This window comes from Ctenopharyngodon idella, chromosome 10 (genome assembly GCF_019924925.1).
Source record: "Ctenopharyngodon idella isolate HZGC_01 chromosome 10, HZGC01, whole genome shotgun sequence".
NCBI lineage: Eukaryota > Metazoa > Chordata > Actinopteri > Cypriniformes > Xenocyprididae > Ctenopharyngodon > Ctenopharyngodon idella.
In genome coordinates, this window is record NC_067229.1 from 26,294,850 (window position 1) to 26,308,507 (window position 13,658).

General features: G+C 35.9%; 1 protein-coding gene across 2 annotated transcripts in view; it reads left to right on the plus strand.

The window, feature by feature from the left end:
- The window catches only part of plppr1 (phospholipid phosphatase related 1), a 70,836-nt gene that overhangs the window by 11,064 nt on the left and 46,114 nt on the right, over nucleotides 1-13,658 (plus strand). For both annotated transcript variants that reach the window (XM_051909957.1, XM_051909956.1), the window contains exon 2: nucleotides 8,088-8,184. In XM_051909957.1, coding sequence (XP_051765917.1) covers nucleotides 8,125-8,184 — 60 coding nt within the window. In that variant the 5' untranslated portion in view covers nucleotides 8,088-8,124. The remainder of the gene's footprint in view (nucleotides 1-8,087; nucleotides 8,185-13,658) is intronic.

Sequence of the window (13,658 nt, forward strand, 5' to 3'; positions counted from 1 at the left end):
TGTGTTGGTAGTCAAACTCCAGCTCTGACTGCATCGCGGGGAAAATGCAAACAACATTTTTGTGTTACTGTACTAAGGAAACATACACTTGTATCTGAACGCAAAGCTGAAAAGGCAGAGGTGAATGAACAGCGCTCAAACAGTCTTGTGTGACATTTGATTTTTCTGCCATAATGCGATCTTGTGCATAATACAGTGCAGTGATTGGATTAATAGTGTTCATTCTCATGAATAAATGCGAAGAAAAGCTCAGACATTGATGACGTAGATGTGTCCTTGCAGCCAATCACCACTCCGGATTAACACATTTACCTCACTTTTTGTGACATTGGTTCAACTTTGCTTTTTAAACCGGAAGAATGAAATAGTTTTGAAAAAGTAAAAAAAATAACAACTTTTCCCTTAATAATAAACATAAAGAATGCTATTGTTGTTTATATTGATGTGCGACCTGTACATATCTGAACACTTCAGATGCAAAAGCAGCTTAACGCCGCCTCCATCAAAAATTAGGTAATGATATTGAGCGAATGCTCTCCGCACATAGTATACGTTCATCAAATACTTTCAGCCTGTTCAGAAATACCGTTGGCAGAAACCTCTAAATGACATTTACCTTTGCCAGCAAAAGCCTCTAGTTGTGACCATCAGAAGACGCGAATCGAATTATATGATTTCAAGATGAATGACGGCGTGCTTCTGAGCATTCAATTCAATTGTCCAGCTGCAAGTTTTTATCCTGTTTAAAGAGATTTTTAACTAAACGAGATAGAGGAATATGATGAAATGGATGAACCTGTAGTAGCTTGTCAATAGCAAAAGGAAAAGTCGTCATTCTCATAATTCTGCCCATTCAAATGCCGCGTTCCAGGCAACCCGTAACCCATGTTTTTCCAACCTTCTACACGTAAAAGTGCACTGGAACGGCAGTCAAACCCGTGACTTCCCACCCGTGAACTCGTACTAGATCGATGTACTCCCAGTTCCGCACTCTGACGTCACATAGCCCGCGAAACAACAATGGCAGCCCCTATGGATGCGGTGTTTATGCAAGTGCACGGTAAAATAACGTAAAATAAAAGGTATAACAGTTACTCTTGACTTATGCGCCGTTTTTCCTCCTCCGTTTCCCTTAAATAAGCAAGGAGTAAGCACCTTTGGCGATAGAAATAATTGTAAATGAGCATAAGCCCCGTATGTTCTGCCATGCTGGTTTGTTTACACTCAGGCAGTTTGGCGTGACTTGCCTGGAACGCTACAAAGTCGTGAGTCGTGTTTTGAAGTCGTGACTTATGGGCTCAAAAACCTGCCTGGAACGCAGCATGAGGCTAAAGAAAATCATCACAGTGGCAATGACAGGATTTTGCGAAGTAGCATGTTAACACAACATTGTTTTGTGTACATTAAAGAACAGCTCTATTCCACCCATGACAAAGTGAAACAAGATGGACTTAGATGTTTCTGCAGCAAAAAAAAAAAAAAAAGCACACATGGACTATCAAATTTGTTAAATACCAATGAATTAAATAAAGTGACATTTTTGAAAATAAGGCATTTCAATATCTGACTAATAACCTTTTCAGTGCCATTAGAGAGAAAATACTGAACCTAAACAGGAGCCTGGTAAAAATGCTCATTTCACAAGTTTGCCTGCCTATTCAGTCTGAATGGTTAATGGTAAAATGGTAAAACAAACTTGGCTTGCTGTCCTCGAAAGAGGCTCGAACCCGAGGCTCGGCTTGAACTCTGAGTTAAAACCCCCTATAACAGTACTGCATAGAGGGAGAATAAGAGAAATAGAGGAGGAGATAGGGAGGAGGAAGAATTGTCGCTGGGATGACGCAGTGACTGCTGCTTATATACGTTCGTAATGATGATTGACTGAATGTTTAGTCCTCCTGAACCTACGTTTGGAACTACATTTAAAGGAAAAAATGTAAGACTGATTTAGAGGTTTTTGCATGTCTTCATCAGTTAACATCTCAAAAAAAAAAAAATGACCCTTTGAATTAGATCGGTTTTGCTGGCTAAATGGATATCATTTTGGTGTCTAAGGGTGCTTTCACACTAGCACTTTTGGTGCGCACCCGGGTTCGAATGACGTCAGAGTTCGGTTTGTTTGGATGATGTGAACGCTGTTTTCTGTACCTGCAAACCGTGCCTGAGTCTGCATAAAAAGTGTGGTCTGGAGTGCAGTTCATGTGAACTCAGGTACGGTTCGCTGCTGATTGTAAGCAATTGTACAAAATCACGGAAGTAAACCACTATTGATGACACAAATTTGATAAAACTGTTTGTGTGTGTGTGTGTGTGTGTCCTCACTTTCTTGACAATCTTATTTCTGCTGGACTCCCGCATTCTTAAGAATATTTGCAGTACATTCACAGCAGATAGATGCCGTTAGGGTTAGATGCCGTAAGATAAGTGCCGTTATGTGCTGATGCTTTGGATTACATATAAAAAATTAAGTACTTGTAATTAGATTATATTACATTTTAAAATACTTGTAATCAGACTACAGTTACTTCTTTTTTTTTTTTTTTTTTGATTACTTGATTACGTTATTCTCATTCATTGATTCTCCCTTCTACTTCTTTTATCTTTTAAATTTTCCTTTCTATAAAAGCCTACTGCTTATATCCATTCAGAAGGTCTTCCAGTTTTGTAGAATTGCACACAAAGACCAGCCACTAGTCTACCACTGACTACCACTGAAAACTGGGACCCACACAGCATTTGATCACTGGATTTATAAAAGTCATTTCACTTTTAAGTATTTTCTCAGTATTGCATGCATATCTAATCAGCTCCTGATGAACACATTAATTATTATTTGAATTATCACTCAGTGAGTCATTCAACCATGCATTACTGTCTTTGGAATGCTTTTGTCTTTCAAACACATTAAAATGTACAAATTCAGGTCATTTTTATTTTAAAATGATTTATTTTAAAATGATTTATTTTAATTAAAAAATGTTTGTTAATGGTTTTAATTAATTAATAGCTTGAATTAATAATTAAACTCATGAACCCCTTGCAGTTCCTTCACGAACCCCAGTCTGGGAAACCCTGATATTATGTAATATTTAATGTACTTCATGATGTTGATAACAAAGAATAGAATATATTTTCTTTCTCTTTGTGTTTTTATCAATATGGTACAAGATTATCCTATTCAAATCAATGTGATATACGAGTTAGGCCAAAAGTAATCTAAAAATATTTAAAAAAGTACTCCGATTACATTACCTTAATTGTGTTTTTGACTTTAATTTGTAATTTGGAATACACCGACTACAATTTGTAAGTAATCTACCTAGCACTGGCTGTTATCTAGCAACATGGGTGCATAACTGACAGCTTGATGACGCAAGCGTACCACAGTTTGAACCCAAATAATATAATGTGAACAGAGACCAGCGGGGGAAAGGGAGGGGGAGCAATCAGACTTTGGTTTGGACCAAGCAGCTGAACTCAAAGCACACTTAGAGGTCATAATCTGATTGTTTCAAAGAATTTTAGAGTTTCCAATCACATCACATCACATTCGTAAGTATTGTACGAGTGTGAATTGTGCAATTTCAGTTACTTCACATGATCTGACGTGCACGAAAATGTTTGAGTTGTAGATAAAATCTCTGTGAGAAAATTGCACGATTTATTCGCAACTAATTCAGTAATTTAAAAAATACTTACAAATTGACTTGAGACTGTGTTTGGGTTTCCCATCATCAAGTGCCACTTTTAGTGCGGTTATGTATGTAAAAGAGGTTAAATTTGTTTCCAACAAAGTAATGTCCATTATTTTTTGTTTAACAATAGCGTATTTCTCATTTTTATATCTGCTGTTGTGTAGGATTATATGCAGAAAAAGGATCAGTATATTGGTAATTGGTATTTTCTTTGAGAAGTTATATATCTGCCCTTTAACTGCAGATATCACAACTGTAACATTGTAATTGCTCAAAGCAAGTCAATACTGTTATTTCGCCACAGAAATCAGAAGGTAGAAAATTATTTATTTGAAAGTTCATTTGAATGTATAGCTAACAAAATATTGTGTTAGTAGATGAGCTATATTTGTTTATTTATGTGAATATGTGGGTTGTTCAGTTGTTTCTATTACCAAAATTAATTTTTCCACTCTTGTTCCCAGTTTTGCCTTTTTTGGGGAAAGAGTTCTCAGGTGCTCTGAAAGCTGTTAACAATTTTACAATGTGCGTCACGGGACACACTGTGAATAAGCAACACTAGCAGGAAGGAAGGGAAATTAACTGTTTCAGATCTGCTAGATTTGAAGAAAACAAGACCAAGTGGCAAGTGATGTCAAGACCCTCATATTGACCGAAGTGTTGGACCTACAGCAATGCCAGTTTGCTGGAAGTAATAGTATCATGAAACATTGTCTGGACCTAAAAGAAAGGATGTTTATTATTGCAATGATGCAGCATTTCAGCTCTCGCTAAAGTGACAAGGGCTTCAGTTCTTCCAAGAACAGCAGATGGAGAATGTCATTACTGCTTTATGACAAGAGCACATTTATATCCAGGAATATTGGTTAGTTGGTTGTCCCGTGAGTGACCAGTATGGGTTGGAGAAAATTCAAGACTTGGAAAAGCCTTTTATGTGTGAATAGATGGGTAAACAGAGGTATCCATAGGTTGCTGATCACAGTGACTGGGATGGATGCTGTATGAAAAAAACAAAACAAATTTTTTACAAATTTTCAGATTTAATTCAGTATGTTATTTGTTGTTTCTTTTGTAATTATTTGTGAAATTTAGCAGCAGCTACTGAGTGAAAACTGAGTAAATCTTACACTGATTTTTTTTTATTTTTTTTTTTTTTTTATAAAGTGTACCTTTTAGAGTTGCAGTTAAGACCAGGCCATTGACCCCAGGGGCCAGTTGCAGAAACTTATGCCACTATGTTAAGGCTGTGTTAAGAACTAGTTTGACCAACTAGCAGTTAACCAAAGGGTTATTCCTTCCTACTTTTACAATTCAAATTTTAGCAATCTACCTTTTTATGTAACTGACTTTACAAAAAAATATAACCAGCATTGAAGAAAAAATTAAGATGATAAACTTTTGAGACTAGTCTAAGCAGTTTATGAAACTGGCCACAGACCCAGACCCTGAAGGACCCACACTAATACCAGACTCACGGAGACCCAGATCAAAATCAGTGTCCTCAAAGCCCACACCCACATTCAGGATTAGATTGAACAGATTTCACCTATCGGTTCTCCATTTTATTTAAGTGAAATAACCAAAAAAGCTTAAAAAAAAAAAGACATTTTAAATGAACGTGTCTCCGCAAAACGAATATAAATCCGATCTTCAATTCCCACTCTATATGCAAATTTAATTCAGTCAGTTCACATCAACTAAAGCAACATATATGAGCTTCATTTTATTTATCATCAGCTAATTTCAAGATTAAAGCCTGCAATTAAAGAGAGAGTGTCATCAGCACTGGTAAGATAATTTAGCCTCACTACTTTAAATTTGAATGTCTGTGACTTCCTTTGTTTCATTTGCGGCAGTCTGCGCATCAGCTTGCTGAAGAGATACTCAGCTGCTCAGTACTCATCTGTGGCAGTGCGTGCTGCAGTACTGCTGTCATATCTGGCTATAACGTCATATAGCCTATAACACGCTCGCACGTTTTTTTTTTTTTTTTTTTACATTTTGGGTGGAGTAAAATTTACATATGTGGTTTCAACAACCAGATGCATTTACACTTGTCCAGTTTCATCTGGAATGCGTCTTAAACCAACTCCTGAAGTGGTTTGAGTGATTAGATTTAAATCCATCTCGAAAGGGTTTTGGAGGGCAATTACACATGGATCATTCTGTGTCAACTCAACCAGAATTCCACGGCTCAATTTTTTAATATATATATATATATATATATATATATATATTTTTTTTTTTTTTTTCTGTAGAAAGACAAACATAAATAGCGATGAAAGCCAAAATATTAAATGTCACAGATTTGGATTTGGAGCCAAATTAGAGGGGTGTAAAAATGACTTTAGAAAGATGGCAGCATCATTATTTTATTTTTACACAGAGATTGGTAGGTCTACTAGTAAAATCTGTTAACTTTAGCAATCCTTGTTTCATTATATGCCAGCAGTGACAGTTCAAAAATGGCAAAAGGCACTTGTTTTCTTGCCTCAAGTTTGCATGCCTGTAAATCTAGAAGTATTAAAGATATCTTAATATCCTTTTAGATTCTGGTTCTTAACAAACTTTCCTTTTGGTATCTTCATTTTAAAGGCCCTCTGGTTCAGTCCCAGAGATATGGACATGTTAATGTGACTCCACTCAAAATGTGCACAGTTTACCAATTTATTCATGGTCAAAAACCAAATGTGGGTCACTTTGCATACATCTGATTTTTTTTTTTTTTTTTTTTTCTTTTAGAGGAAAAAAAATGAATACGACACACCTCTGAGTTACAGGCATGCAAACTTGAGGCAAAAAACACAAGGCGTGCTTTTTGCCTTTGTTTTTTGTTTTTTTTAAACTCTCACTGTTGGCATATAATGAAACAAAGACTTTCAACAGATTTTACTAATAGACCTACTAATCTTTGTAAAAATTAAATAATGATGCAGCCATCTTTCTAAAGTCATTTTTTTCACACCACTGTAATTTGGCTCCAAATCTCATGTGAAAATGATCATTTTGAACCACCTCTACAAAATAGTGGATTACTCAGTAAATACACATCTGTGACATTTAATATTTTGGCTTTCATCACTGTTTATGTTTGTCTTTCTATAGAAAAAATACGTTCTTCATACATGGATTACTCAGTTATCTGGATTTTTGATGCAGCGCAGGAGATGCAGATAACTTAGTAAAAAAAAAAAAAAAGGTGCTGTCTGCTGTGCCATTAGAAATATGTTTTTGACCCATAAGAAACTTTAATCAATACTGTCACGTAACAGATCTGCTCTACAGGTAAAATTAAATGAATTGCTACTTACAACATTGAACTAAAAATGTAAAGCCTGTACAAATAATAGAAATAGTGAAATGATGTAAATAATTGGGAATCATGTAGCAAACCATACACAATTTATTTATCTATTATAACTTTTATGTTGTTTTAGTTGCTTGCTGTTTTCTTATAAAGGTCCAGAAATTTTAATATGATGTCATTTACGTTGCTGTCTTGCCGCCAGCCAATCGCTGCATTGTTGATCATGGTTTCGAGTATCGAAATCGAGTAATCAAATCCACAAATTTGTTTGAAGAACCGAATTAGCCAGAGATGAGTTATCATGATTAGAAGATCTGGCCTCTGTCAAATCAGACAAATCAGACTCTGGGGTATGAAGAATGGACCCCAGAGCAACGTTTAGATAGTGCCACAAAGCCAGTGTTTCTACTTTTCTGAGAATCAACTTAACTCTTACTGAGTTGTTACTGCAAATTAAGCTGGGATAAGAGAAAATATTTTGACATAAAATAACACACACTTCTGCTTTAATTGCCGCCCTAGGAGACAACAAATTTGCATAATGAATCTTCTGTGTAAAAATGTTTCTTTCTGTTTTTTTGTGTGTATATGTATGAATGAAGAAAAAAAGAAAAGCAGAAGAAGTGTGTTTGTGTTTGACCTTGTGTTGCTCTGCTGAGAATGCTGCACAGTTTGCTGCACAGCCTTTTCTCTGTCGTTCCGTCTTTGTTCTGTTGCGTTTCCACTGACTGAATGCCCTTCAAGGGTCTGAAGTCCTCAGACTCTTTCTGGCTGCTCTTTTCAAGTCCTTGGGGCATTTGTTGTGAACTCATTTTTTTTTTTTTTGATTGTGGTATATACTGTTTGGGTATTCCACAAATCATTTAAAGACATTTAGCTGAACTCAATTGCAGTGGAATATTAGCAGTTTACGACCTCACACTCACACACTTTTGGTCAGAATACCAAAATTTAAGTAATCAATTCAGTAGAGCTGTGCAGTTTTGTAACCATAAAACCCAGAAGAGAATTTTCTATTTAAGTATGCAATTTATTCCATATAAATGCATTATTAATTTTACAGTTTTTACTTCCTTCTCCTTTAGATTGCCAACTGTGGAACTTTGACTGAATCGATGCAAAATGGCTTCAGATAATACACACCGTAGTTACTCTATCATACCATGCTTCATATTTGTAGAGGTAAGTTTCTTTTACAGCCAAAACACTAATATATAACTACATTTTTTTCACTTGCTATTATATTCTATTCCTTGGTTATTGTGCTGTTCCTTACTTTCTGATACGGCTTTAAGACGTCCTTTCTTTCTGAAATTGGCTGGGTATTTAATTAAAATTTCTGTCAAATCCAGTTTAATCACTGGAAACTGTGTCGGCACTTCAAAGCGCTTGTGCATATCTCTCAGACAGCACTGTTGGGTTTGTAAGAGGAACCACTGTGCCATTTGCCTGAACCTGAGAACATTGGATGCCAGATATCCAGAGCTGTGTGCTGCTGATACTGTGGAGGAGTATTTAGGACATCCAGCTTTGCACTACAGAAAAATTATCTACTAGTATGGGGTCATAAACCATGTGGTGGAGTTGTAACTTAGTGGTCAAAGATCTACTTTCAAGCTCTGCAAGGGTTGAGCAATGAACTATCACCATTGGATCTCTAAACATGATGCCTCAGGTTACCCAGGGAGTATTGAACAGTTTATAATATCTGGAGAGAGCTGCCTATACACATTCATATTCATCTCAATGGCAGTTGCTTGGCTGGCTCAGGAAATATTGAAGGCTTGTCCAAAAGATACCTCTTTCTCCACTGACAGTGAACGTCAACAGTGTACTGTATATACTGTACATTCTACTTACCTGAGTACATGCTGTATATTCACATAACGACATTTTATATTATATAGCAAATCTATCATACGGGTCTGTATTTAAATTGGGATATATACAGTATCTATATAACTCTGAATATATGCAGTCTATAAAGTCTGAATATATGGAATGATACCTGAATATATGAAATTAGAGTGTGAATATAAGGAATTGAACTTGAAAATCTTTAAAAGGAAAAATTATATTTATAATATGATGTTTGAGTATATGGAATTAAGTCTGAATATATGGGATAAAATTCAGAATATATGAAATGAAACCTGAGAATATTTAAAAGGAAAGTCTGAATATATAGAATGAAACTTGTATTGAATGAAATCTGATGTCATCAAAGTGCCATCTTGTGTTTTTTCATGTGTGATTGTTCCGTACAGATGTTGAACTATGAGTGAGTCTTCACAAAATCTAGTAGTGACGATCTTATTAACACTGAATGCATGTACGGGGCAAAATACTGGTAAATGTATTCAATACTGTTCTACTGATGAAGAAATTAATTTACTATTTCTTCACGGAAGACTCAATGTGGTGAACCTCACAGGCCAGGAAGTACCTGCTTATCAGGCAAACATTAATACAGAAAGAAACATGCCTTCCACCTCCATCTACAATGTGCACTCAAACCATGCACTTGTATATCAGCTGCCTAAAGTGCTATTTCAGTCAACATCTCCCTAAGAGATTCGTAAATTCCTTTGAGAATGATGCATAATGATTTCAGCAACATTTTGTTGAACATGATTACTCATAAGCACTATGAACGTTGCAGTAATGGAAATATGTTCCTCAAGATGACGGGATGTAGACTCCAAACTGTCTGTTTTGTTTGGAGTATGACCAGCTGTTGCAAAAACTTATTTCTAGTTCAACAAAGTATTGGAAAATTTCATGGAATTCAGAAGGCTATTGCTCTGATAACAAGGATATAACTAGCTATACATTTATTAAGTACTGCCGAGCTTGCACTTTCGTTCCATATATTCATGGAGTATAGGATATATTCATGGAGTTCCAATATTCATTATATGGAGTTTCATTCCATGTACAGTGGGTACGGAAAGTATTCAGACCCCCTTAAATTTTTCACTCTCTGTTATATTGCAGCCATTTGCTAAAATCATTTAAGTTCTTTTTTTTTCCTCAATGTACACACAGCACCCCATATTGACAGAAAAACACAGAATTGTTGACATTTTTGCAGATTTATTAAAAAAGAAAAACTGAAATATCACATGGTCTTAAGTATTCAGACCCTTTGATCAGTATTTAGTAGAAGCACCCTTTTGATCTAATACAGCCATGAGTCTTTTTGGGAAAGATGCAACAAGTTTTTCACACCTGGATTTGGGGATCCTCTGCCATTTCTCCTTGCAGATCCTCTCCAGTTCTGTCAGGTTGGATGGTAAACGTTGGTGGACAGCCATTTTTAGGTCTCTCCAGAGATGCTCAATTGGGTTTAAGTCAGGGCTCTGGCTGGGCCATTCAAGAACAGTCACGGAGTTGTTGTGAAGCCACTCCTTCGTTATTTTAGCTGTGTGCTTAGGGTCATTGTCTTGTTGGAAGGTAAACCTTCGGCCCAGTCTGAGGTCCTGAGCACTCTGGAGAAGGTTTTCGTCCAGGATATCCCTGTACTTGGCCGCATTCATCTTTCCCTCGATTGCAACCAGTCGTCCTGTCCCTGCAGCTGAAAAACACCCCCACAGCATGATGCTGCCACCACCATGCTTCACTGTTGGGACTGTATTGGACAGGTGATGAGCAGTGCCTGGTTTTCTCCACACATACCGCTTAGAATTAAGGCCAAAAAGTTCTATCTTGGTCTCATCAGACCAGAGAATCTTATTTCTCACCATCTTGGAGTCCTTCAGGTGTTTTTTCATGTGTCTTGCACTGAGGAGAGGCTTCCGTCGGGCCACTCTGCCATAAAGCCCCGACTGGTGGAGGGCTGCAGTGATGGTTGACTTTCTACAACTTTCTCCCATCTCCCGACTGCATCTCTGGAGCTCAGCCACAGTGATCTTTGGGTTCTTCTTTACCTGTCTCACCAAGGCTCTTCTCCCCCGATAGCTCAGTTTGGCCGGACGGCCAGCTCTAGGAAGGGTTCTGGTCGTCCCAAACGTCTTCCATTTAAGGATTATGGAGGCCACTGTGCTCTTAGGAACCTTAAGTGCAGCAGAATTTTTTTTGTAACCTTGGCCAGATCTGTGCCTTGCCACAATTCTGTCTCTGAGCTCTTCAGGCAGTTCCTTTGACCTCATGATTCTCATTTGCTCTGACATGCACTGTGAGCTGTAAGGTCTTATATAGACAGGTGTGTGGCTTTCCTAATCAAGTCCAATCAGTATAATCAATGACTCAAATGAAGGTGTAGAACCATCTCAAGGATGATCAGAAGAAATGGACAGCACCTGAGTTAAATATATGAGTGTCACAGCAAAGGGTCTGAATACTTAGGACCATGTGATATTTCAGTTTTTCTTTTTGAATAAATCTGCAAAAATGTCAACAATTCTGTGTTTTTTCTGTCAATATGGAGTGCTGTGTGTACATTAATGAGGAAAAAAATGAACTTAAATGATTTTAGCAAATGGCTGCAATATAACAAAGAGTGAAAAATTTAAGGGGGTCTGAATACTTTCCGTACCCACTGTAAACACACTCTCATTCCTCATTCTATATATTCAGATTTTCATTCCATATAGTCAAACTTCATATTATAAATAAATACGATAATTTCCTGAACGGCATGCCATTTAAAAAAAAAAAAAAAAAAAAAAATAAATAAATAAATAAATAAATATATATATATATATATATATAATATATCAATTGTCTAATTGCTTGCATCATTGCAAAAATTATTGGCCAGCTCTAATCTGCTAAATGTGATTTTAGGGCATGAAGATATTGAGAAATTATAAACATTAGCATCATGGTTTTTTTTTTTTTGTTTGTTAGTCTAGGGAACTATTTTTCTTCTGTTGCCCCCCTTCCTTTATGTGCGGGGTTCCTCAGGGCTCAATTTTGGGACCAGTCTTTTTCTCCAATTATATGTTTCCGTTAGGAACAAATTTTTATAAACATGGCATTCATTGTCATTTGTATGTTGATAATTTTCAAATTTATCCCTCATTGGAACATGGGGAGCAATTTTCTGTTCAGTCTCTGTATGAATAAATTCTCTAAATTATCACTTATCTTACTTTTCCTCAATCTTGTTTGAAATGCAAAGCTGACTGGGCCTTCTCTGTAGCAGCTCCAAGGCTCTGGAATGAGCTTCCTCTGTCCTTTAAAACATCCCCTACATTAAGTCTCAGAATGTTTCAGGGTGTGTTAAGAACTCATTTGTTTTCAATAGCATTTAAAAATGCTCTGTAATTTGTTGTTTTGTGGTTCTTTTTTTTTTATTTTCATTTATATTTTTTTTTGTTTACTTTGGTTCCACATTGTTCTTTAGAAAGAAAGTTTGAGTTGTATTGTGAAAAGCACTACATTATTAAATTTGACTTGACCTTGAAGTTAACTCTCAACAAACATCTGTGAATTTCTCAGTGGATGTTGGTGGTTGGGCATTTATGAGCTTGAGCTCCAATGAGCTGGATTCATGACCCATTATTAAAAATAAAATTCTTAACTGTTATTTTTCTTATTTTGTAGCTTATGAAAAAAGGTGATATTCTGTAAAAAAAAAAAAAAAAAAATTCCCAAGAGCGCTCCCCCTTTTTGTTAAGATTGACTAGGTCTCCTTCATTAAATGTCTGTAAATCTGCAAACAAATGTTTGATTCTTCAATAACTTGCATACTAAGATTTATTCTAAATAATAATAATAAATAAAAAACAACTTAAACCACACATGTAAAAATTAGGGATGTAGCGATTCATTCAACTCACACTGGGAAATGATTCACGATACAGGTTTCACAATACGATTTTTTCATGATTTTTTTTTAACAAATTTTTTTTTTTTTTTTTAAGACAATATAAACGAAAAAGTGTAATTTTATTATTTTTCAGACAAAACACTGCGCATTTCCTTGTGAAATTGAAATATCTTATGTCAAATAACAAAACTAAAGTGAAATTTAAAGGGTTAGTTTACCCAAAAATGAAAATTCTGTCATTTATTACCTACCCTCATGTCGTTTTACACCCGTAAGACCTTCGTTAATCTTCGGAACACAAATTAAGATATATTTGTTGAAATCCGATGGCTCAGTGAGGCCTGCATAGCCAGCAATGACATTTCCTCTCTCAAGATCCATTAATGTACTAAAAACATATTTAAATCAGTTCATGTGAGTACAGTGGTTCAATATTAATATTATAAAGCGACGAGAATATTTTTGGTGCGCCAAAAAAACAAAATAACTACTTATTATGGTGATGGCCGATTTCAAAACACTGCTTCAGGAAGCTTCGGAGCATTATGAATCAGCATGTCGAATCAGCGGTTCGGAGCGCCAAAGTCACGTGATTTCAGCAGTTTGACACGTGATCTGAAACATGATTCGATACGCTGATTCATAATGCTCCGAAGTTTTTTTTTTTTTTTTTTGTCGCACCAAAAATATTCTCGTCGGAACGGCATGAGGGTGAGTAATAAATTACATTATTTTCATTTTTGGGTGAACTAACCCTTTAAGAAAAATCCCAAATCAAATAAATAAGTATATGAATAATACAAATAAAAGAAGTCTTTTCATATAAACAAAGGCTTTGCCTGTGCCCTTTCCTAGTTGGATTTTTTAAGAAATATCAACA